Source organism: Anas acuta, chromosome 6, assembly GCF_963932015.1.
Source record: "Anas acuta chromosome 6, bAnaAcu1.1, whole genome shotgun sequence".
Classification (NCBI taxonomy): Eukaryota; Metazoa; Chordata; class Aves; order Anseriformes; family Anatidae; genus Anas; species Anas acuta.
In genome coordinates, this window is record NC_088984.1 from 28802955 (window position 1) to 28825038 (window position 22084).

General features: G+C 45.3%; 1 protein-coding gene across 21 annotated transcripts in view; it reads left to right on the forward strand.

The window, feature by feature from the left end:
* The window catches only part of HDAC4 (histone deacetylase 4), a 231884-nt gene that overhangs the window by 63190 nt on the left and 146610 nt on the right, over positions 1-22084 (forward strand). For 19 of the 21 annotated variants that reach the window (XM_068686151.1, XM_068686145.1, XM_068686152.1 and 16 more), the window contains one exon: positions 17109-17180. The exons of the other annotated variants lie outside the window; for them this stretch is intronic. In XM_068686151.1, the coding sequence (XP_068542252.1) occupies positions 17109-17180 (72 nt within the window). The remainder of the gene's footprint in view (positions 1-17108; positions 17181-22084) is intronic. 21 annotated transcript variants of the gene reach the window in all.

The window sequence follows — 22084 nt, forward strand, 5'->3', positions numbered from 1 at the left end:
CAAATGAATTTTAAACTGTAGATGGAGAACAATATGTTCAGAGAAAGCTGTCAATGGATATGCCTTGGGTACCGAGGAGTAATTTGAGGTAAAGCAGCGAGGGTTTGTCCTGCGTTACTCAGTGAGTTAATGTGCAGCAGAGGGGGATCAAACCACGAGATGTATAGCTGGGAAAGGGTAAGAGCTGCACGAACTGGGGCTGTTCTTTGCTTCTCTTTGCTTTGCCTATGGGATCCGAGCGGCAGAGCAGTGCTGGGTAAGTGGTGAATCAAAGGTTGAAAGCCTGTCCAGAGCCTCCAGCGTGGGTCCTCTCCTTCACATGCAGCACTTTGCGGCGGTCCGGCTGGCTGTGCCGCCGTGCGCTCTCCATTGAAGGAGAACCATATGCAGCACAGGAGGAATCCTATATGGAGAAACAGACAAATGTCAAGTGTTTTCAGCTGCTGCTTTGCAGGTGGCCTGCAAAGGATGACAAATTCCTGCTAATTGTCTGCTCAGTGTATTGAGATGGGGATCTTTGGGGGAGCCAGGGGTTGCCGTGGGCTGGTTTGGGTTTCTGCACTGTTACAGCCTCTGGAGGAGCAGCGCTGCTCTTAGCTTCAAAATGCTGTAAGATGCAGATTGGGGGCTTCTGTTTGTAACTCCACCAAGTGGGAAATCTCTTATTGTTTGTTTTAAATAATACACAGGTGGGATCACATGCTGATACTGCGCGGTGCACAACATCCGCGGTGCTCTTATCGTGCATGCTCTTGCTGCGGCTCTTGGCACCAAGCAAGGAAGGCAGCTGTACAGTGGGAAACCCTGAACCTGCCATCTAAGGAAACTGCCACGTTACAGTCGCCCTTCCCCATGTAAAAGAGGGGAGGATAAAGCTTACAGAAAGATATTTCAGAGCCAAATGTCTCCAGATATATTTGTCTATATACGACAGTGGTTGTATATATACATGCACATAATTAATTGATCCACACGCATGCATCCCACCTTGTATTAATTGGTGTGACAGCATTGTCTTCTCTATAATAAGCCTTGTACTTTGCAATTTTACAATTTTACGATATCCAGCATCCTCTTCTGGAGACGTGCACTTTCATACAGACCAGAAGTGAACAGCAGCAGCGTATAGTATCGATTTGCTGGAGCTACAGACCTTAAAAAACAAGTATAAAGGAAAGGTGTTGCTTTTAAGTTTACTTGTATCTTGCTGCAGAGGGAGAGTTCAAGGCCAGTTTTGCATTAAACAAAAATATTCTTAAGAAATCTTAGATCATAACTCCAGGCAGCACGTGTCTCCTCTCCAAAGACTCTTGCATCTCTGGTGAGGGAGAGAATCGCAGCCTCGCAAAGCCCGGGCTATTTTATCCTCTCTGCCCTACTTCAGAGCCTTTTCATCTTTGTGAGCCGAGCCAGACGTGTAACACAGAGACTCTTTGCAGACAAATCTTGTTGTCAGAAGTAAATGCGGAAGGTGGGGTCCCAACAGCACGGGAGAGGAATTAGCGTTAGGACTTGGCACGGGCACCTCTGGTTGCACCAGCACGGGGTTTCTGGTGCTTTTTATAGCATCTCCCAATTGATCATCTGCTGGTTTCAAGCTGCTGTCTTCCTCCATGCTTCCCTCCTGCCCCACGAGGTCTGTTTTGTGGTTTCCCTAAATGCGGAATCGCTCTCAGGCCGCTGTCCTGCCTGCAGAGCTTTGGGGTAGGTTTTGGTGGCGTTGCACGCACTGCCCATGGGATCGGCAGCAAAGGTGCTGGCCTCCTGCAGCTCCAGGAACAGGGCTGTGAGCAATTAATTTTGCTTTCCCCACTGGCTGGAGTTTTTTTGATGCCCTTACTTTCCATGCGAAGAGGACCCCATGGCTGGGGAGCAGCTCCAAAGTGCGCGTTGAATTTTAGGGGGGTGCAGCTTGGCTTTTGTTTGGGGCTCAGCAACTTGCTGCAGCCCTGGCTTTAGTGTGAAAAAAGGGAGATAACTTGATTAAAAATAAAAAAAAAAAACACAAAAAAAACACACACAAAATAAAAATCAAAGCCAAACAAAAACAACTGAAATCAATTTTTTTCTGGTTACTCCTGGCAAAATGGTGCCATGAGGAGTATCTTGAGCAGTATCTCGATTTAGCCTTTTCTGTTTGCAGACATCAAATAAAAACCGATATAAGAAAACAGGAATGACTTCACACACACACACACAAAAAAAAAAAAGCCTTGATTTTTTTTTTTTTCAGATATTTTGTGATTACTAAGCATGATGACACTTCTTGGCATCGCTGTTTTTACAAGGAGGCTTATTGCACTGCTTGCAACTCTCACTCTTTGTTTTATTTAGCTGTGGCTTTTAATTTCCTGCTTGTGGTGGGGTACGTGTTTGTTAAACTCTCTATGGCTCCGATAGTGCGGCTTGCCTTTCCGGCAGCAGTTATCAGGTTACGGCGGCGCTGGCTGTGCCCGGCATGACCTGCAGCATCTCCTCGCAACGTGCTGGCAGCCTGGTATCGTCAGCGGCCCTAAATCAGGGTTTCGTTGTGCTTAAACGTGAACTTTTAAATCAAAACCGTGATGTTGGTCGTGCCTCGTCATCGTCAGGTTCGTTCCTTTGAAACTAACGTACTCGTTTCACTTCTGGGAAGGGTATATGTAGTTTTTAAGGCAGGGGATATATGTATTTTTAGGGAATATATGTACATAGGTAGGGAATACATATATTTTTTTCCCCCTGGGGGTTTGGAAGGGCCCTTGGGACGACCCCAGAAGTCTGCAGGTGGTACGTGGGCAGCTGGGGCGCTGCAGCTGCTCTCTGGCCTTTGAGCACGTTCTTGTTTTCGTGGTGTTTGGGTGGTTCCACTGCATTGCCCTCGGTTTGTCTGCATAATTTCCCTGCTTATGAAGGTGAATCCTGAAACTGAGTAGGCTGAGTAGAGCCTTTGGTTGAGAAGAGGCTCGGATACGCCAGCACTCAGCAAATGCTCCCGTAACAGACCTGTACGGAGCATTTTTATCATTTTTTTCTTTTGTAACCCATGAAAAATATTTCATCATGCAGCCACCTGATGCTGCATTCAAGGAAATCCTCCCGGATTTCAGAGCTCACCTTAGATGCTAACAGTCTCCTGAGTTTTCTTATTATGTCATTACCACGGCCTCGGGACAGACCTCGTGCACTGTGCACATCCAGGTGCCCGTGCCATTTACGCAAATGCAGTCCGTGGGGTTGTTCGTCTCTCTGGCTTTGCAGTCCCCTGCGAGGCTTTATGTTGCAATTAAAAGCTTACGGGCTCGAAAGGAATGGGCAAACAATACTCGTTAATATGCTTTTTCATCTCTTTTTGTCACATTTGTCATGGAAACTTCGGCACAGGATAGAGTTGCTGTGAATGCCTCCTGGCACGTTTTGCTGTTACAGTTCGCACGCCTTGCCCGTGTTTGAAGCCGTTCAGTGCCGTCATCGGCTGGGTGAGTGGAAATGTCTCGCAAGCTCCTTGGGGTGGAAGGAGCCCGTCCACGACGGCTGGGAATGGAGACTTAATTCTCATAAAGCCGCGTGGCTCCGCTGCCCAGCAAGCAGCCTCTGCCGAGTGGTTTTCCTATTTGGGCTGGGGGAAAGATGACAGCTAGATAGTACCTTAAAAAATAAAAATAAAAAAAATCACACATGCCCTGTGTGCTCTCCTACAGTTTATTTGCAGTCTCTGTTCCCTCCTGGCTTGATACCTGTTTTTAAAAAGAGCCCCAGGTGCTCGGAGAAGCCCCTGTGCAGGTGCTTGGTGGTTCCTTGATGCTGCCCTGGGGACACTACCTGGGACCTGGCCCGGTCCTGAGCTTCCATGCAGCTGTTGCTCTAGAAATCAATGCACGATGCCGATGGTAGGTGGCTTCTCCAGCTGCTCATCACCATAACCAGCATTCCTTTTGCATGGCAATGGTGAGGTTTTCCTCTGCCAGAGCTTTCTGTTGCGTTCCCATGGTCAGGGTGAACGACAGCAGGCGCTGAGGTGAGATGTTGGGAGCTCTCACAAGGCCATGGGTGAGCCGATGCCAAAATTCAGCTGCGAGCACTTGCATTAAAATCTTTGATGGGATTTCTGCCTTTCTGGCGATACGCAAAAAGCTCGTTCTTGCTGTCAGGGTTATGACAGCATAAAATGTCCTTTGCAGTCCTCCTCCTGCACGAGTGCAGACAGATACATCCTCACATGTCTAATTGCCTTTCTCCATCTCCATCCAGCGCTGTCCACAAAGTCCGTGTCTTCATGGCTCCGATGTAAAGATGGTAATTTCCACAGACAGAGCTTACTTGGAGTATTTTAAAGCGAGGCAGTTTTCGGATGAATGCTTCTGATTGCTGCGTTCTTACCTCCCGTTAAAAATAAGCTCTCTTCCTCGGAGCTTTTCTTGGGTCGGGTTGTTTATTTTTAGAGCGAGGAGCCAGCTCGGTTTCGCAGTTCGGAGCATGGTCACTGGGCACAGCTGTTCCCCATCGGGTGCGTTGTGTTTTATTTGTGGTTTACTCGTGTACTTCCAGGGTAATCTCCGAGTTTAACCAACGGCTTTGTTTAAACACCTGCCCTTTGCTGGACATGGTCTTTGTCATCTCTTTTGTCCAGAATCAGCATGTTTGGAAAGGATTTGGCGCTGTGGATGTTGGTAACTTTTGGGGTGCCATGCGGCAACTTCCCCCAGAGCAGCACCATGAATTGGGTACGTAACCTGCAGGATGGGAGCTCCGTCACTGATGGTGCTTGTGGTGCTGTGACTTGTTCCAGATCTCAGTCACTGCTTCCTAATCCTGGAGTGTACGGGATAGCAGGTGAAAGTGTCACCCTGCTCTGTTCTTCTTAGAAGCAAAAACCCAGAGATTAGCATTAGCTGCTTCTACACATGCTGTTACTTGGCGTGCTCGTGATACTGCAGCTCTTCCTCGCTGGGGTATTCCTGGCAGAGGCTGCTTTGATCTGGTACATGAGTGAACAGAAGTGACTGTCTAAACTTTGTACACCGATTTCCTAAATTTTTAGGTACACCTTGTGGAAGTATGAGCAGAGCAAGCAAGCAAAAGTTGTCCTTTTCCCCTTTTGAGACATGTGAACAGCGTCCTTTCTTGTGTTCACCCTGCTCAGGCTGACTTGCAGTTTTGGCTGCTTGTTTCTGATCCTTCAAATGTTTGACCAAAAGGGCTTTTCGCTGGTGAGGGCCGGATTTCAATCTGTAGTAACAGGCCTGAATGTGGAGGATGTATCGCATGGGGTAAGATCTCTTGGGAAGGTGGAGTCACAAGAGCAGGTGCCCAGGGACGATGCTGGCCCTTCTTCTGGCACTTAACATGGTGCAAGCCGAGTCCCTGCCTGCTGCAATTTAAATACAGAGTTAATTACACGTTCTTAGGGTGGAATATTTGATCTGATGGATAAAGGAGGTAACAGGTAGAAGCAAGGAAGGTTTTCCTTTCAGCTGCTGTGGAGCTAGCCCCAGCACTGGTTGGGTGGGAAGCAGGCTCATCCCTCTCAGGATGGGTCGTCCTAAATTTCCCTCTTGGATGCGTGTGGAAACAGAAGGAGCTGGGTTAAAACAAAAGGTACTGCCCTCCGTGCTCCAAGCCTGGGGAGCCTTGTGTGCAGCAGTGGAAGGTGGAGAAGCCCCCTTGGGGTCTCTCCAGCTTCAGAAATAGTTGGTCTCCGTCAAGCTGCATGTCAAGTGCCCGAGCTTGCTGGGTTTGTGGTTTTTCTTCTCTGTTTGTTTGTTTTCTGCCTTTGATTAGCAGCTTTCAGACCTCTGAGGGATAGTTTTACTTGTGTGGGGGTCTTCCCCAGTATTTTAGCTCTTGTTTTGTGGAAGAGAGGCTTGATGGAGCACTTGAAAGGTTGCAACTTGAAGCCTCAATTCCTGGGCACGCTGACAGCCACCTGGGACCCAGCAGCTCTATCAAACCGAAGTCCTCTTCTATTCGCTGACGAATCTCTTTCCATGTCTCCATATTTATTTTCCTCAACGAAAAGTCTTTTTTTTTTTTTTTCCTTCTGCCCTTTCCAATCCTGCCATCCACTCCAGGAGCTGCAGCTCGTAAGGCGAGAGCATCTGGTTAGCAGCACAGTCATAGCTGGGTCCCCTTGCCAGCAGCAGCCAGGGAGGGGCCCGAGCATCAGTTTCCTTTGCCTCTTTTCTCCCTGCCCTCTGCTCCATCCAGGAATTTTCCCCAGGTTATTCTGCTTTCTGAAAGCCGTCGTGTAATGGGTTGCTGGGTGATTGTTATTGCTTCCCTTTTCTGCTGTGGAAATGATCAGAGCCTTTGGACACACAGTGCCATGGAAAGAGTTTTGTGGATAAGTCCTACGGAGCGTGTGCACTGACAAAATGCAGGGCTGGGACAAGGAAAGCTGTGCTGTTCTGTGCGAGTAAAATGCAGTTTCTCCTCTCTTTAAAGAGGCGAGCCTTTTCCCCACTTGGTAGCTCATTAGCTTGAGCACAGTGAATGCAATACAACTCGTTAGTTCACCTCTTTAGGTGAGCAAATTTATGCTGGCCAAAACAGAAATAAGCAGTCACACGGCTGAGCTGACCTGGGGGATGTGTCTTGGTCTTCCTGGTCCTGTAGTTTGTTTTGGGGACTAGTGGGGATGAAATTGTACTTCAAAATGATTCTGGCGTTGGCCGGAGTGAAATGGTGAGTGTATTTCCCCAGCAATTTCTGTGTTTGTAGGAGCATTCAGCAAGTTGCAAGCTTTCTTTCAGGAGCAGTACGAACACACGACGCTACCCTGGGAGCGTGTGGGTAGGAGCTGGAGCCTCATTCGAGCCCTCAGAAGACCCAGGCTATCTTTCAGCTGGATATCTTCCTGACGGTTTATTCAACCGGAGAGAAGGGAAAATTAAGCCGGTTATTCAACCTTCTCTCCTGTCTTTAAAATGTGCTTCGTAGGTCTCCTCCTGCTGACAATCGGAGATAATTTCAAGTTTTTTTTTTTCCCTCGCTTCATTTTTGTAACACCAATCAGTTTTTAAAACCTGCTTAAATATTAGTTTTGATGAAGGTGGCATTATATCTGCGCATTTGTAGCTATCAAATGTGAATTCTTACGCTCTGAATAGTCCGTGATTGTGAAATGGCTGGGTGCCAGCGGCACCTCTCCTGCTGAATGCGAAGGAAGTCCTGTGGATTTTGCTTTTTCTAGTGTGCTAAAGTTCATGGCATCTGTCTCAGCAGATTAAGCACCTTGCGTTGATAGCAGGGATCTCCTGCAGGAATATTTATCAGTGATTATGGAATATTGGCTCTGCCTCCTCCTGGTATCTAGAAGAAAGGAAAATTCTATTCACTTTTGGTAAAAAGCTGCATAAAAACTTGAAAACAAAATCAAAAAAAAAAAAAACAAACCAACACATACAGTTAACAGGGAATGGGAACATTTTGCAGAATGGCCCTCGAAAGAGACGCGTGGTTGAACATAATATTCCCTAGTGAAGTTTAATACTTGGACTGTGCTAATTTCTTGAGGACAGTCACCTTTTCAGATGGATAGCACCCTGCAGATGGTGGCAGATTGTACCCTCCTCCACTCTTGCCAGGCGTGTGTGCTCGCTGACAGAATAAAAGCAGTAGGGATGAAGCTATCCATAAGAGCTGATGAATCTCTTGCCTTTAAAATTGAAGTGCTTCGTGCCAGGGAAAATATCTATGAATATATTTATAGTAATAAACAGCGTAGTCTCAGCTCCTTCGTTGCAAGCAGGGAAATTGCTGTTCCACCAAGTCTGTGAAAGTGAAATCTACTTTTAGATACTTTGAAACGGTAGTCTTTTTTTTTTTTTTTTCCCCTTCTCTCTGAGATTTAAAAATATCCGACGTGCAAATTTTAGAAATCTGTATGTTAATTGACATTAAGATACTCTATCTGGACTGTCTCAAGCTGGTAGGGAACAGGATGGCATATTCAGGAGCAGGTGTATTGGGACGATTTTCCTGATGTCTGGAGTTAGTAGTTGACTTCCTATCAGATTGGGATGGGGAAATGGGGCGGTGCTGTGCCAAGGTACCAGATGAGGTGCTGCTCGCAGAGCCAGGACGTTGTGGGATCCTGCAGACCCCACCTGGAGGACAGGGCCACAGCCACGTGTGTTCCAGTTTTATTGTCCATGCCGTGCAGCCAGAGTGTGGTGGAAATCCTGAGCTCCTGCCAAGCGGGTGAGGGCGTTGGATGGACACCACCACCGAAGACCTTCTGATGCTGGCCACGGGGAGAGGCCGTGGGACACGGTTGGGTGAGATAAGCCTAAAATAGAGCTGAAATATCTGACGTTGTGTTTTCCCGGTATCGTGTGCTTGGCAGTGAGTGTGGGTATGAAATACAGCATCAGCCTTTTCTGCCTGTAACCGAAGAACTGAGCCGGCAGATGTTCAGGTTGGCTGCCTGCAGGAGGAGATTGAGATTGGGAGCTTCAGCATCTTCTGTGCTCGTCCCTCACGAAGTCAGAAGTGCTTTGTGAATGGCTGAGAGGCAGCTTTATGGTAGGCTACATGACCTAGGTGAATGCTTGCTGTTGAACAGGAGCTGGTTGTCTTCTTTCTTGGTCTTCTGTCTTGTGTTTTGGCCTGTAAGACCGTGCAGCCTACCGATGTGAGACAAGTAGGCCTGGTCGATTCTAGTGCGAGGGTCTGCTGGGTCTTGTCCAAAGCTGGACTTTGTGGTTAATCACTGTGCACCGATTGGTTTCGAAACACGTTACAGAACAAGGGAATGAAAAAAAACACATTAAATATGGATATTTTTGCTTCAAAGGAAAAGTACTTAACAAAACTGTAAATGCCATTTTGCATGGTAATTCTTTCACTGGTAGTTTTTCTTTGCCTGATGCTGCATTTACTTAGGGGTTGGGGAGGTGGGTGTCTGACATTTCCTCCCCAAAAGAGGAAGCAGGCCTACTGTAATGGCTCGATGTTCCTTTTCTCTGCAGTCATGCCATGTCATTTTATTAAGCTTTGTCCCCTCAACCTAATGGATAGGTTTCCACAGACCTTAGATCACTCGCGTTGACATGTAAAGAATAGTTTTATTACAGCCGATTTCCAAAACTGCATTTCTTTCAAATTCTGAGCAGATCGAGCCATCAGAGACTGAAGGTTGTCATGTTTTGTAGGAGTTGTTATCCTCCCACTGCAAGGGATTAAGGTAAATAACGTTGTGGGAAGGAGAACGCAACACTTGTACAATTTGGTGTCTGAAAAGTAGCGTATTGTCATTTGGATATTGATCTGTAAACACCTTGAGGACCACAGCATTTCCTGTTCTGTCACGTCTACGCTGTTTGGCTTCTAGGATGACTTCTGAGTAATATTTTCAGGGCTGTTTTTCTTGCTAGCTGTTTCCGAGTGTTACTTTTACTTTGGTGCTAACTGAAGTGCGATCTGTTGGATTTCTCCGTGCTGGGTTCTGGGGAGGAAAGCAGTGCAAAGCTGTTGCAGACGCTACGCCTGAGTGTCTTCTGCCTCTTGTGAAATATTCATGTGGATTATAATGCAAAAGAAGGCTTATAAAACCCATCGTAATTCTCGCTTGCGAGGTGCTGAGTGCTGCGGCCTACTGCTGGCTTCAGCGGAGCACCGCGCATCCTCCACGCGGCGTGGGGACGTGTTGATGTCCCTGGGGCCCTCAGGGACACGAGGGCTGTGATCCCATGTGTGTCAGCCCCCTCTGTAACAGAGATGGACACCCGCCTGACCTAGTTTCTACGGCATCAAAAGAGAGAAGAAGGAATTATGGCAAATTAAATATATACAAGACCTTGCTGATGGTGTTTATGCGTGATGCCACTCGCTGGCAGTGAAAGGTGGGTGACTTGGGCATTAGATCTTATAAAAATAGCAATAAAACAGAAACAACCCCGCAAACAGCATTGGTTTGGCTTTCATCTACACAGGTAGCTTCTTGATTATGGTTGCAGGCCACACGCTAACATATTTAGAGCCCAGCTCTAATATACTTTTATTGTTTCCTCCACGCTGGTTCCTTGTTCTTCTTGGAGGTATCTGCAGCATTTTATTTTTACCATCCACCCTTAAAGTATGAGTAAATAGTGCTTAAATACTACATTTATTTTTGTTCAATTCTGGTTTGTTCAATGCTGTTGCGATGCACCGGATTTTTATAGTAGTCACAGTCAATTCCAATTGAAACCATAATTGGTATTTCTACTTGATAGCTGCTGTAAATCTCAAAGAAGGGAAGAGAAGGATGCTCTCATTTTGTTAGGCTGCTTCTCTTTCGGATGCATAGTGCATCTTCCAGCTCTCTGGGCTAATTAAAATGCCATTACAGTACATGTGGTGCTACAATACAGTCTAGGGAGATTTCCAAAAATAGATTCTTGAGTGCAGACAAATTAGAGAGGAAATATGCACTGAGCATTTTCTCATAGGTTTAAAGAGAAATAATCCATTTGCTGCCTTAATTGCTTTCTTGTAAATGTTGAAGACTTTTTTTTTCTCTGTAAATTTCGAATGAGTAGACAAATAAATAATACATCCATGATAATTACTATTCTCATTACTAATATTTTAACTTGTTGTTCTACACAGCAGCCGTTAATATGCAAGTCAGGATCTGTCTTCTAGTGGACTGTGCTTAGTGGTCAGGGAGAGAGACTTTTATTCCTAAGCGATCCCGTTTTACCCACCTGGTGTCCCAAGGCTACCAGGTTAGTGCACGGGCTGTTTTCAGAAATAGCAACGTACCTGACCAGAACCAACAAAACCTTCCAAGAAGTAACGTAGATAAACGCTGTTTGCACAGCGTGCAGCAAAACAACCCCCGAACCTGCGTGCAACATGCAGAAACGTTTTCTCATGTGGCTGTGGTCCATGTCTACCGATGGCAGGAAGAAACTAGATGTTCTGAGGCCTGGAACGGGTCCATGAAACAGCCGTGGGCTGGCACGTGTCACTGAAACAGCACATAACTCACCGAGCAGTGCCAGGCGGAATGGGGAGCTCACACTTCCATGGGGTGGACCTCACCATGACCTGCGGGCAGCAGCCTGCTTACAGGGGCTGAGGTTTGCTTGCAGGCCACCCGTCAGCCTTAACTGGGGCAGGGGGAGCTGGGGGCAGGTGTAAGGATGGCTGTGAGGCCGATCGCAGGTCTCCAGAGTTTCAGTGAGATGCAGTGTTGTTGTGTTTCGGTGTCTTCTAGTTGTACCTTGAAGGAAATGGGAAGGTGGGATAGTTTTGGGGTTGGAGAGAAGAGAATGGGTCTCCTCCTTGTCTTCCTGAGACAAATTCATGATTGTTTTGCTGGAAAGCAGTTGAGAGGGCAAGGTAGTTGTTTGCTTGATGATTAATACAAATTCAGGAATCATTGATCCAGAAACATCCCCTTTCTCTGCACGGTCCTTAGCAAAAGTTTAATTTTAAATGTGGATGCATGCACTTGAAAGGATGTGGTTGGGATATCCTCTTAGATGCCAAGTGGTGGCTCTTTATCCTGAGCTCACTATCCGCCTTCTTGTTTTGCCTGAGGCTTTCTATTGATCAGGCACAGAGAAATTCGAGCTTCTTTCTGTCTTGGCTTGGAAGGCATGGAGGTGAGCTTTTGACCTATATCCACACGGGGAAAAAATTAGTCAACATTTGGTAACTGCCTCATGAGGTGTTTAATGCAAAGGAGCAATAATCAAAAAGCTGGGGGTGTAGGGGTAGGACAAGAGCATTGGATTTGAACTAAAAGAGGGGAGGTTTAGATGAGACTTAGGGAAGAAATTCTTCCCTCAGAGGGCGGTGAGGTCCTACCTGAGGAGCTGTGGGTGCCCCATCCCTGGCAGTGCCCAAAGCCAGGCTGGATGGGGCTGGGGGCAGCTTGGGCTGGTGGGAGGGGGCCCTCACCATGGCAGGGGCTGCATTATGTGGTTTTTAAGGCTTTCCAACCCAAACCATTCAGTGATACATGAACAAGTCTTTGGGCTAATATATTGTCTTTCCTCAAATGCAAACAGGCTAATGTAAAAATTACCAAGTTCTGCAGACTGCCCATCTCATTTTCTGAAGTCTTTTCTCAGAGGTTTCTCCTTGATTGCCTGCAATTCATCTTCTCGTGTTGAATCTAAAACCAAGGGCAGCGCTTTGGCCAAGGAGGCTGTCACATCCCTGAGTAATTACCTCCCGTGTCTTGCATATGTGCCTGCTAATGCATCCTGGAATGAACTTGTCTTCTGCAGCAGTGCCAAACGGTGGATTGCAAAGTGCTTCGGCTTCCCTTTTCTTCTTGCTTTGCTGGGTATTTCTGTCTTGTGATTGTACTTTTAGCTATCGTTACTGTTATTATTTAGGCAGGAGGGACCTACTCATTTGTGATTGACCTTTGCATCCAGTTGCCAACCTGTCACTGAATTCCGCTTCTCTTGCTCCAGAGTGTGACCTGTATGGTGTGGGGTCACAGCTGAGGATTAAATGATATTTAAAGCTTTATCAGTAAATTGTGAGCTCCTGCAGTATGCTGGGTATAATGGATCTAAAAGCAGGTGGTGACTGAGCGGGCTTTTTAACCAAGTGTGCACTTGGGTTAGGGTGGTTCATGCAGACCTGACTTTCTTACTATGTGCCCCTTGAAACCTTTCAATGTTTTTTTTTTTTTTTTTTTTTTTTTTTTTTTTAATAAAAATTGGTTAAAAACAACAATAATTAAAAAAAAAAAATCCAACACTTTGCTGGGCAGATCTATTGCCAAAGAAACAAATGGGTTGCTTGTCTTCAATTTCACCTTCATCCATCCACATTGCTTTTCCTGTTGCCTTATTTCTGTGCTGTGTCTTAGATGAAATCTTAGATGAAATTTCCTCCTTTATTTCTGGAGGAAAGAAATAACGCCCATTCACTGCACCTCCTCCTCCTGCCTTTCTCCCCTTCTTCCCTTCAAGATTTACTTTGTGTGGCTCTTCAGGACCCCGTGCTCTGTGTGTCCTGTCAAGTCAACTGTTGGCTGTTCATTGCTTTGCTTGGGGAGTTCAAGTAGACTGGGACGATTTGCATCAGGTCTAAAGATCTGAATATGTGAAAAAACATTTAAATCACCTCTTTTCTAGTTCTGCTCTGCTTTTTTAAAACTCATCAGAGTTAATTATGGGAAGGCTGCTTACAGTTTTCTGTTGGAAACAAGCTAAGAGCTCGCTGAATGCTTCAGCCTTCTGTTTCGTTCATTATCTGTCCTTATTTTTTTCGAAAGGGGGAGGAGGGAGGACTAAAGCTGTACTTCGCTGCCCTTGTCTAATTTGGTTTTGCCTCGGTGGTTGTTCTAGTTCATTTTGCTTCTTCATCTTTTCTGTATTTTTTTATCCTCGCGTGTTTCTCTGTTACCGAAGCCATCTTGTCTTTGTTTCGCTATTTCCAACATGTTTAAATCCTGCAAGCCCAGCTACCACATAAAGTATCCTTGGATTATATTTTTAAAGTAACTTAAACAACTCTTTGGAGCACTTCGGTACGGACAGGGATAAAAATAAAATGTTCAAGTTCCCACCAATGAATAATAGCTTCATCTCATTAATTAATGAGTAGAAATACCCATCTGAAAATGAAGCTATACTATGTGTTCCCTAACTGGAGCCATAAATCAGACCCGCTGGTGCATGCCTCCTTTCCAGACCTGATGGGCTCTGCAGTTTGTCTCCTCCTCACGTGCTTCGCTGCAGCCTCCTTGCCTGCCTCCGCAAGCTGCCCTCATCCATACCCAATGGACACGGATTCATCTACCGCCAATATTTTTAGTATCTGAGGAAACATTTATCCAGGGGAGAGCAGGAAAGTATTTTGTAGGTGATCTGCTTTGCCTCGGTACTGTTCCGACCCGGGCTGGTGGCAGGAGAAATGCCAAGCAGTGCCTGCATGGCTTGACCTCGTCGCGCATTCTCCGCAGCAGTAAGACGAGCTGCTTTCCCTCCCTGCCCAGGTTTCCAGGATTGCAGAAGCGCCCTGTGATCCCTTCTAGGCAATAACAAGGACAAAACTGTAGATCTGTGTGTGGCACGGATATTTTTAGCATCTTCTGTGTGTGTTTTTTTTTAGTTCTGTAATTGCCAAAGCTGTCTCTATAAATGCATGGTGAAGCTTCTAGAGGGTTGGAGCTGAGTGCTTTGTAAAGGAAGGAGGTGGGGGTAAAACTTTTATTTCTGCAATGGAAACTGATTGTAATCATTTTGGCATTTGCAGACCCAGACCAGTTTTTATCTTACTGTTTGTTTTTTTTTTTTTTTTTAAATACATGCTGGCATAAAACATCATGTGTTTCTCTTGTTGCACAAAGGTCAGTTATACAGCAACTGATTTAGGAGAGAGGCTTCAGTAATGGGGGCAAGATGAAAACACAGTATAGCAGTAGCTGCAAACACGCTTTTCTTGAGGCTTAGGCACCCCCAGGTGACCGGTTTGTCTCCAATGTGATGATACACCAGGATCTGTGGAGCTCTGTGGTTGAACATGTAAAACAAAATATTTTTTTTCCTATTTTGAAGTTACGTGGAGCACAGTCACACCTTAGGACCCGCCCCCCCTAAGTCAGTTCTCATTTAAAAAAAAATTAAAAAATTGAGAATTTAAGAATTTAAATTTATTTTTGAGAATTCAAGACCATTTTAAGTGCAACTATGGTTTTAAAATCTTCCTTCAGACCTATATGAGGCACTCTTCTATTTCTTGAAAATCTTAAGTTTTTTTTTGGTTGTTTTGGTTTGTGTTTTTTTTGGTCAGCATTGTGCCGGCAGTACATATGACGTTTTGTTAAAGGCAGGGTTATTTTTCTGAACAAATTGATCACCTGGTGTCTTGAAATTAAATTACTTGCTTGGTTTTGTAGCACCTTCATGTAGCTGTAGGAAGCTGAGGAGGCAATAGGAGCTTTTATCTGCTCTGAGAGGTGAGGTTTGTGTTCTGTTCTTTGAGGCTTTGGTTTTGGGCTCAGGTTTATGGGCATTGTATGGACAGTCAGCTACTGGCTGAGCTCAGTGTGCATGCTGCAGGGTTTTGATCCTGAGACACTTGGCAGCTGCTGTGGTCCTGAGCAGAAGTTGGGTTGCAGAACGTAGGCTTCTCTTGAACGTGTGCTGTTTCTACAGCGAGGCACAGCATCTGTATAAAACGAGACTGAAGTATCTCCAGAGTGCTGGCTTCTTCACTGCTGTTGTGCCTTGTAGTGAGAGTGTGCACTAACAGGGAGTAATAATGGAGCAAAACGTGAATTTGTTTGCAAGCACTTCAATATAAACATAAAAACAACCCAACAACCCTCCTAGATTGCTAGAAAGCAGGTAAGCCAGCCTTCACCTCCCCAGGGTGACCAGCTCGTGCTGGCAGCGGGGTGTTGCTGTGTTGACACTGCCGGCTGCGTGCTCTTGGCGTGCTCTGGGTGTGAGCTTGCTCATCTCTCAAGAGGGGGCAAGCGATGTGCCAGCTAGAGTGTTTAAACCTCATTTTAACCTCTCTTATCCATACTTGTAGCCTAGGAGAAGAGGTGTTTTGTGCAAAGATCTCCTGACAAACTGCCTCTTTCTTTTTTTCTTACAAGCAGAGACTTTTTATCAGTTAATGCAGCAAACAGAGAACCTGTGTCTTGCCTGCTTTGGTTTTGCTTGAGTGTTTAGACTTAGCACAAAATCCTCCGCACCCAGGACAAGGCGCAGGCTCCTGGGGCTGCGCTCACCCTGTGTGCTCCCTCGTCTTGGATGCATGCCCTGGCTGAGCCGCAGCCTCTTTTTCTGTAGCCCCTATTTTTCTGCTCTCTGTTTGCAGTCTTTGATCTGCAGTGACTACTGGGTTGTGAATTCGGGGATATCGATGGCTGAATGTTGCTTAAAGCAAGGGTGTTTGGCTCTAGCAGGAACAATCCGAAAGCAAACAATGTATAATGTCAACAACCTGTTTCATCTGCAGGACAATAATTAACTTGCTTGAGAAGGAAAACTCAGCATGGTTGTCGTTCAGTTTATTGACGTACTGCCTGAGGCTGCACTGATGCTTGCATATGGTCAGTGGAGGCAAAGCCATGCACGTGATGGGGAAGACCCAACCATGCTTTCTTTGCAGGGACCTGAAATGGAGAAAACAGGGAGAAGAAAAGTGTGATTTATTTTTTTTTAAACATTCCACTGACTTTGTACCACTTTTATAGTACTGAACTGTCCTTTGCTTTGACTGAGAGATGGGATGGATTCTTTGATGTCTCCAGACAGGGTTTGGCTTGATTGTATCTGTGCTGCAGCGCAGAACACAGCAGCACTTGAGAGAAGAAGTGAGACAGAACTGCCAAAGGTGTGGGTATTTACAGTGGAACAAATGGGTTTGAGATGAAGTTTTCTGTAGTCAAGTCTTCATAACCTAAGTACGGAAAACATACCATAGTGAGATGTCACTCACTTGAATTTAGTATTATTTTTGCTTCGGCTTTTATAGGGGGAAAGGATGGGAGGGAAATGGATGACTAGAAAATCTGGTCTGGCAGTCTACAACAGTAGGTATCATGTTCTTCTGTTTTAACTCTACTTGAATGCAAGATATAATCTTTGAAATATTTTAAATAGAGAACTGCTTCAACAAGATGGATTTCTGCATATCATTTACAAAGTATGTTTTTAATGCCTTTCTGAAATCCAAACTTATGCAAAATGGGGCTTGTTATGCATGTCTATGCATTTTAATCTCCTGCAGTGATTTGTCAGTTTTCCTTAGCGTTGCCTTGGCATATTACAGCCATTCTTCAACTTCGCTTCACAGGGATGTGTTTCTGCCTTAGCTCTGCTCAGTTCTTCTGAAGAAGGAATGAATTGCTGTTTAGGTATTGTATGGTACGGTTTATAAGCTGATGTGCCTATTTTCTTGGATTGGGATCAGTACCAGTTGGATTTAAAGACCAGGAAAACCCGAGCACAATTTGGGCTACAGTATCTTTTATTTTCTGCTTTAGAGTAAGCAGCTGCTGTCCTGTTAATGTTCTTGTTTCTATTGATTTGTGCTACTTGTGTGTTTCTGGTTTGCATTGATAATTGGTTAGTGATTTTTTTTTTCTGCTTGGAATGCCTAAAATAGCTCAGCTAACCAAAGAGTTGATGTGATATTTTTTTTTCCCTTTCCAGATGGGCTTTCTGGCAGAGACCAGCCAGTAGAGCTGTTGAATCCACCTAGAGTGAACCACATGCCTAGCTCTGGTAAGAAGAAACTTTTATTAAATGTTGTTCCTATTCTGGGAATGCAGTAAAATATTCTGCAGATCTATCTTACAAGTGGGAGAGCAGAATGCAAATGCAAAATGCTGGAACAAAGTGTGTCAGAACTTGCACACATCTACTTTCCCAGGCTGGGCGAGTGGGATTTGGGAGTGGAGGGAGAATAGAGCACAGCAGTCTTGGGAGGCTTAAATATCTCAGCCCCCACCCTCGGCAGGGGGCTAAACAGAGGCTAGCCTGGTTGGAGCTGCTTGTTTTTGCTTAGAAAGGAGAGGACAGCAGAACAAAACAGCACCTTACGAGTGTTTTCACAGCCTAAAAGGAGAACTGCAAAACAAAGTCGTTTTTTTGAGTTGCTGCTCTTATTAAGGAAAAATCTCCTTGTGTTGAAATGAGCAAAAAGTCAGAGCCAAACACAGGCTGATCAAAGCATATCATGCTGGGCTCTTGGCTATTTGCTGTTCTTCCCTCTCCTAATGATCCCGCTATGCTGTGTCCTGCGTCTTGTCCTTCTGGTATGAAGCAAGCAAAGCAGCCAGCGTTCGTCCTGGAGGCTGGCTGCTTCTCGTGGGGCAGAGGAGGGAAATCTTTTGGCTCACAGTTACAGCACTTCAAACAATGGAAACAACGGTTTGCATCAAAATACACGAAAAGCTGTGGAAAGCAGTCTGCTGCTTTCTTTTGTATTTCCACCTTCTCTCTTCCAGAAGTGTTTTGTTTCCAGGTGCAAACAGAGATATTTGTACTAGGCACGATTTGATACGTGAAACATTATCTACTTTCCAGGTAGGAGCTCAAGTTTTCCAAAAGCCCAGCTTTCTCTGCTCGGTTGCCTTCCAAAATGCCTTTAGGTCCTTTTATATTAAGGAAGAGATCTTGCAGAAGATCTAAGTGCTGCTGGTAATGCAAGTTGGAAAAATGTAAACGAAGCTTATTCAAAGCAACTTCAGTAGATTGGGGAGGGGAGAAATGGGCTGTGACCTAACCTACATTTTTGTAGACTTATATGTGTATTTGGAGAAGGAAACTTGTAAGGAGTTAAGAGCTATTGTGCTGGAAAAAGGAAGAGATCATCATTACCAGGTACGAGTGCTTGGCTTCAGATTCTGAGAAATCTCTCTTCACTCCATGCGCTCCAAAACTTGTCTGTCAAGTAAGGGAGGTTATATTTTTCCTAACCCAGAGAGAGATTCTCATTTTAAGACTTCCCTGGTAACGTGGGTCAACTTAAAGGTTTTCCTGCACGTTTTATATCCATGTGCTAGACTGAATGTTGTGGGCCTGCTCAGGTGTGTGAGAGGAATCCCCTTCCTCTCTTCTGCGAGTAGGTCAATGGCCAGTAGCATGAATGTGGGATGGGTTTTAGACTTGGTTTCATTGTTTCATTGTTGCTTGTAGTGTTTTGTGTTTTCTGTAACAATATTTCAGGAAAAAGGCTGTGCACTGTGTTTATGTGGGGCAGCAGGGAGGCCTCAGTGTCCTGTGTGAGAGCAGAGCCAGCTCCAGACTGTGGGGTTCATGAAGGAGGGCAGGAGAGAGGCCCCCGGTGGAGCAGGCTGTCCCCCTGCAGCCCATGGGTCCCACATGGAGCAGATCTCCACGCTGCAGCCCCCCCATGGGTGGAGGAGCCCCCGGTGGAGCAGGGGGATGTGGCCTGGAGGAGGCTGCGGCCCCCGCAGGAGCAGGCCCCGGGCCGGAGCTGCAGCCTGGCTCTGTCCGTGACGGGAGCTGCCAACGTATCTCCCCGTCCGTGCCTCAACCCTTCAGCCCTCTTCCATCATGTTTTCTCCCCTGGTCCTTTGAGGAGGGGAGTGAGAGAGTGATGTGGTGGAGCTCAACTGCCCATCAGTGTGAGACCACCGCAGGCTGATGCTGGTGATCAGCCTGGGCAGCCTGATGCCAGAGTTCATTGTGCCCTGACTCAATTTTCCCCAGATGATAGGAGGTTGCTTTAAGGTGCTGCGAACTCTTCAGGATTTATGGAATTCTCGCCTCTTGGGCTACGTTTTGAGTATGTTCAATAGCTCAGCAGTATGCCTGCTGAAAAACAAACAGCTAGACATCAAAGGAGAGCTGTGCTTGTGCTGAGTGGGCATAACGTGAGATAGGCAGTAATGTCTCTTGGTCAGATGACTTCTAGCAGCATTTGAGCCATGGGGATTCCTGTCTCATGCTGGAAAACTCAGGCCAGGCTGGATATGTGTGTGGTGGGTGAAGGGTAGGAGAGAATTCTGGGGTTAGGGGAGCGAAAAAGTGACCTTGGACAAGAAGCAGCTTTAGCTCTGGGCAGCATTCACCCCATTGCTACTCACTTGGGATCCTGTGCTTACTCAATTTGGCTGAACTTTGGAGGTGTCTTTTCAGCCTTGCAGCACGTACCTGAGCTAGAAATGTGTATCTGAAATATTTTTATCGTCCGAATGGTAATTAAAAGGTGTTTGGCAAAAAGCAGAAAGATGTTTTGGCATGTTTGTAAATGCAAGCAAATACTACTCACCTTGTAAATGGCTTATCAGCTGGCTTATAAGTGCCTTTACCTATCTGCCTTGATATATATAGCCTGCCTATAATACTGTGTATCTTGGTCAGCTTTAAAAAAAGGATTGTTGAAAGTTTCAGTCAGGCTGATGGACTTGGGCAAACCATTGTTGTGTCTATTTTTTATTATTATTACCTATAGGAAGTTTGCTGCAAATTCTTCTAAGAGAAGAAATACCAAGTATTGCTCTGGAAAAACAAGTTATGTATGGGTTTGTGGGGTGTTGCTCCAAGTCTCAGGCATGGCTGAAACAAAGGTGTTGAAAAACAGCTTAAGGAAAAAGAAAATGCTCAGTCATGTCCGGGGGTATTCTGCTTAAAACCTTAGCCCATCATGGTCATGGTAAAGTGACTGAATTGTTGCCCTCATGATGAATGTGCTGTGAATGTGCCCTCATTGCTGTGTGGCAGTAGACAGTGAGCAGCCTTTATCCCTGGAGTTGCATTTATACTTGAGATAAAATCATTGCATTGTGTTTGTAGGAAGCTGAAATGTTTTTCTCTTTGCCACAAACCAAGCAAAGTTTGATCCATGATAGTTGTTCTTTTCTGATGTAGAAGGGTGGCAAAGGGATGTAAAATACCCGAGGCCTATGCATGGCTCTGTCCTGTGGCAGCATCTCAAGTATGGAATTTAAATGTTTAGAGCATTTCTAAGAAACCATTTTCGGAGTGAATGGAGTAGAATGGCATTCAGTCAGCGGCAAGGTGTGTTTTTAAGAAGATGAATTTTCTCCTTTTTGCATAAAGTAAGGATTAATTTGAAGAAAAGAAACATTTTCCCCTTTCAGAAATGTATCATCTATAATTGGTGCTTCTGAATTTTACTTGCATGCAAAAGGAAAACAAGACAACCCCCCTACAACCCACATCTCGCTTGGGAATATTATCATCTGTTCGATAAAACCTGTTCATGCTGCTTTCTCTTTTTGCAGCACCAGAATATTACTGCGCCTCTAGCCTGGGGTAGAAAAGGGGATAAATTGTCGAAGTTATTGTGCAGTGTTGCTTTTCCTGAATGTCTACTTGCAGAATTCAGAGATCTTCAGAGGAAGGACCTCACAGATGCAGCGTCTGTGGTCAGCAGAAGATGCATGAGCACGCAGGTGGCCACTGCCTGTTTGGGATCAGTTGCAGTGGACCACTTCCAAAAATGTGAAGGAATTGTCCTGCAAATGAGCAGATCAGTTTTAAGTATTTTGTGTGTTTTAGGGTATTTTTCGTCTTTTTAGCAGTGAATTTACATACCCTGCAGCCAAGGAGACTGATCCATTTGGAAGGAAGGAGGGATAGAGTTCTCTTGTCCTCTTACATTTTTTTTCTTCTGTGCTTTTAAAACAAGATGCCTTTTCCTTAGGGCAAAGCTGGGGAGCCAGTCTTAAAGACCTCAATTGTACAAATAGCTAGATATGTTGTAGATAGTCCGCTTAAAAACATCACTTACGTACTGTTGAAACCATCTTCCAGATTTGATCAAATAGGTCTTTGTTAAGAATGTCTTCAGTATTAGAATGAGTTTCGTTTCTTTACAAGGCTGTACTTACGGTACTTTGGATAAACTGAAAAGACTTACTGGAGGTAGTTTCCTTGTCAGTATAAACTTTGCAGTTGCTCATTGCATTGCAAGTGAATACAATCCTAAGTAATTTCGTTAGTATTAGAAATATGAAGCTTGGTATCTGTAACACATGAAAAAAAATGTTAGATAGAAATATGATGTAAACCAGTTCTCTTTAAACTTAAAAGCTTTGCTTTAAGTAGTGAAACTGCAAATTGGGGCTAAGTCTGAGCTGACCAGCTGCGTTTCCCCATTATGCTGGTCGTGGTGTAAGGTGACATTCTGGAGTTACCTGTGGGTGTAAAGCACTTAACAGCACGTTTATTGAATTAGGAATGAAATTCCCCTTCCTATGGCATTCCCAGTGGCTTTTCAAGGTTGCTTCCCCAAGCTATGGTAGAAGCAATAGTGATAATCACAGCACTTTTTGCTGTGGTTCAGTGCAGCTGACGAGTAATTTGCATTGTGGCATTCATTGCAGAGCACAGATGCTGCATGGAGAGGTGGAGGAAAAGCAGCCAGGCTTGTTGCCCCTTAGGTGAAGCTTTCTCTCTGGGAGTGCTTGCAGATCAGGTGGAAAGCTGCTGCAGGGCTTCTTGAGGTGGCTCTCCAGCTGTCATCTGCAAACCCCTGGTGGTCTGGGAGGCCATCGTGCATGCTAGGGAGCGAACTGCGGTGGTCTTCTGACAGGTTTTTGCAGCTTGATTGATAGTAGTCTCCTGCAAAGCGTTAGGAGCCCTTCCTAACTCCCTAGGAGTCTCACTTCCACGTCGATTTGAAAAAAGGCAGA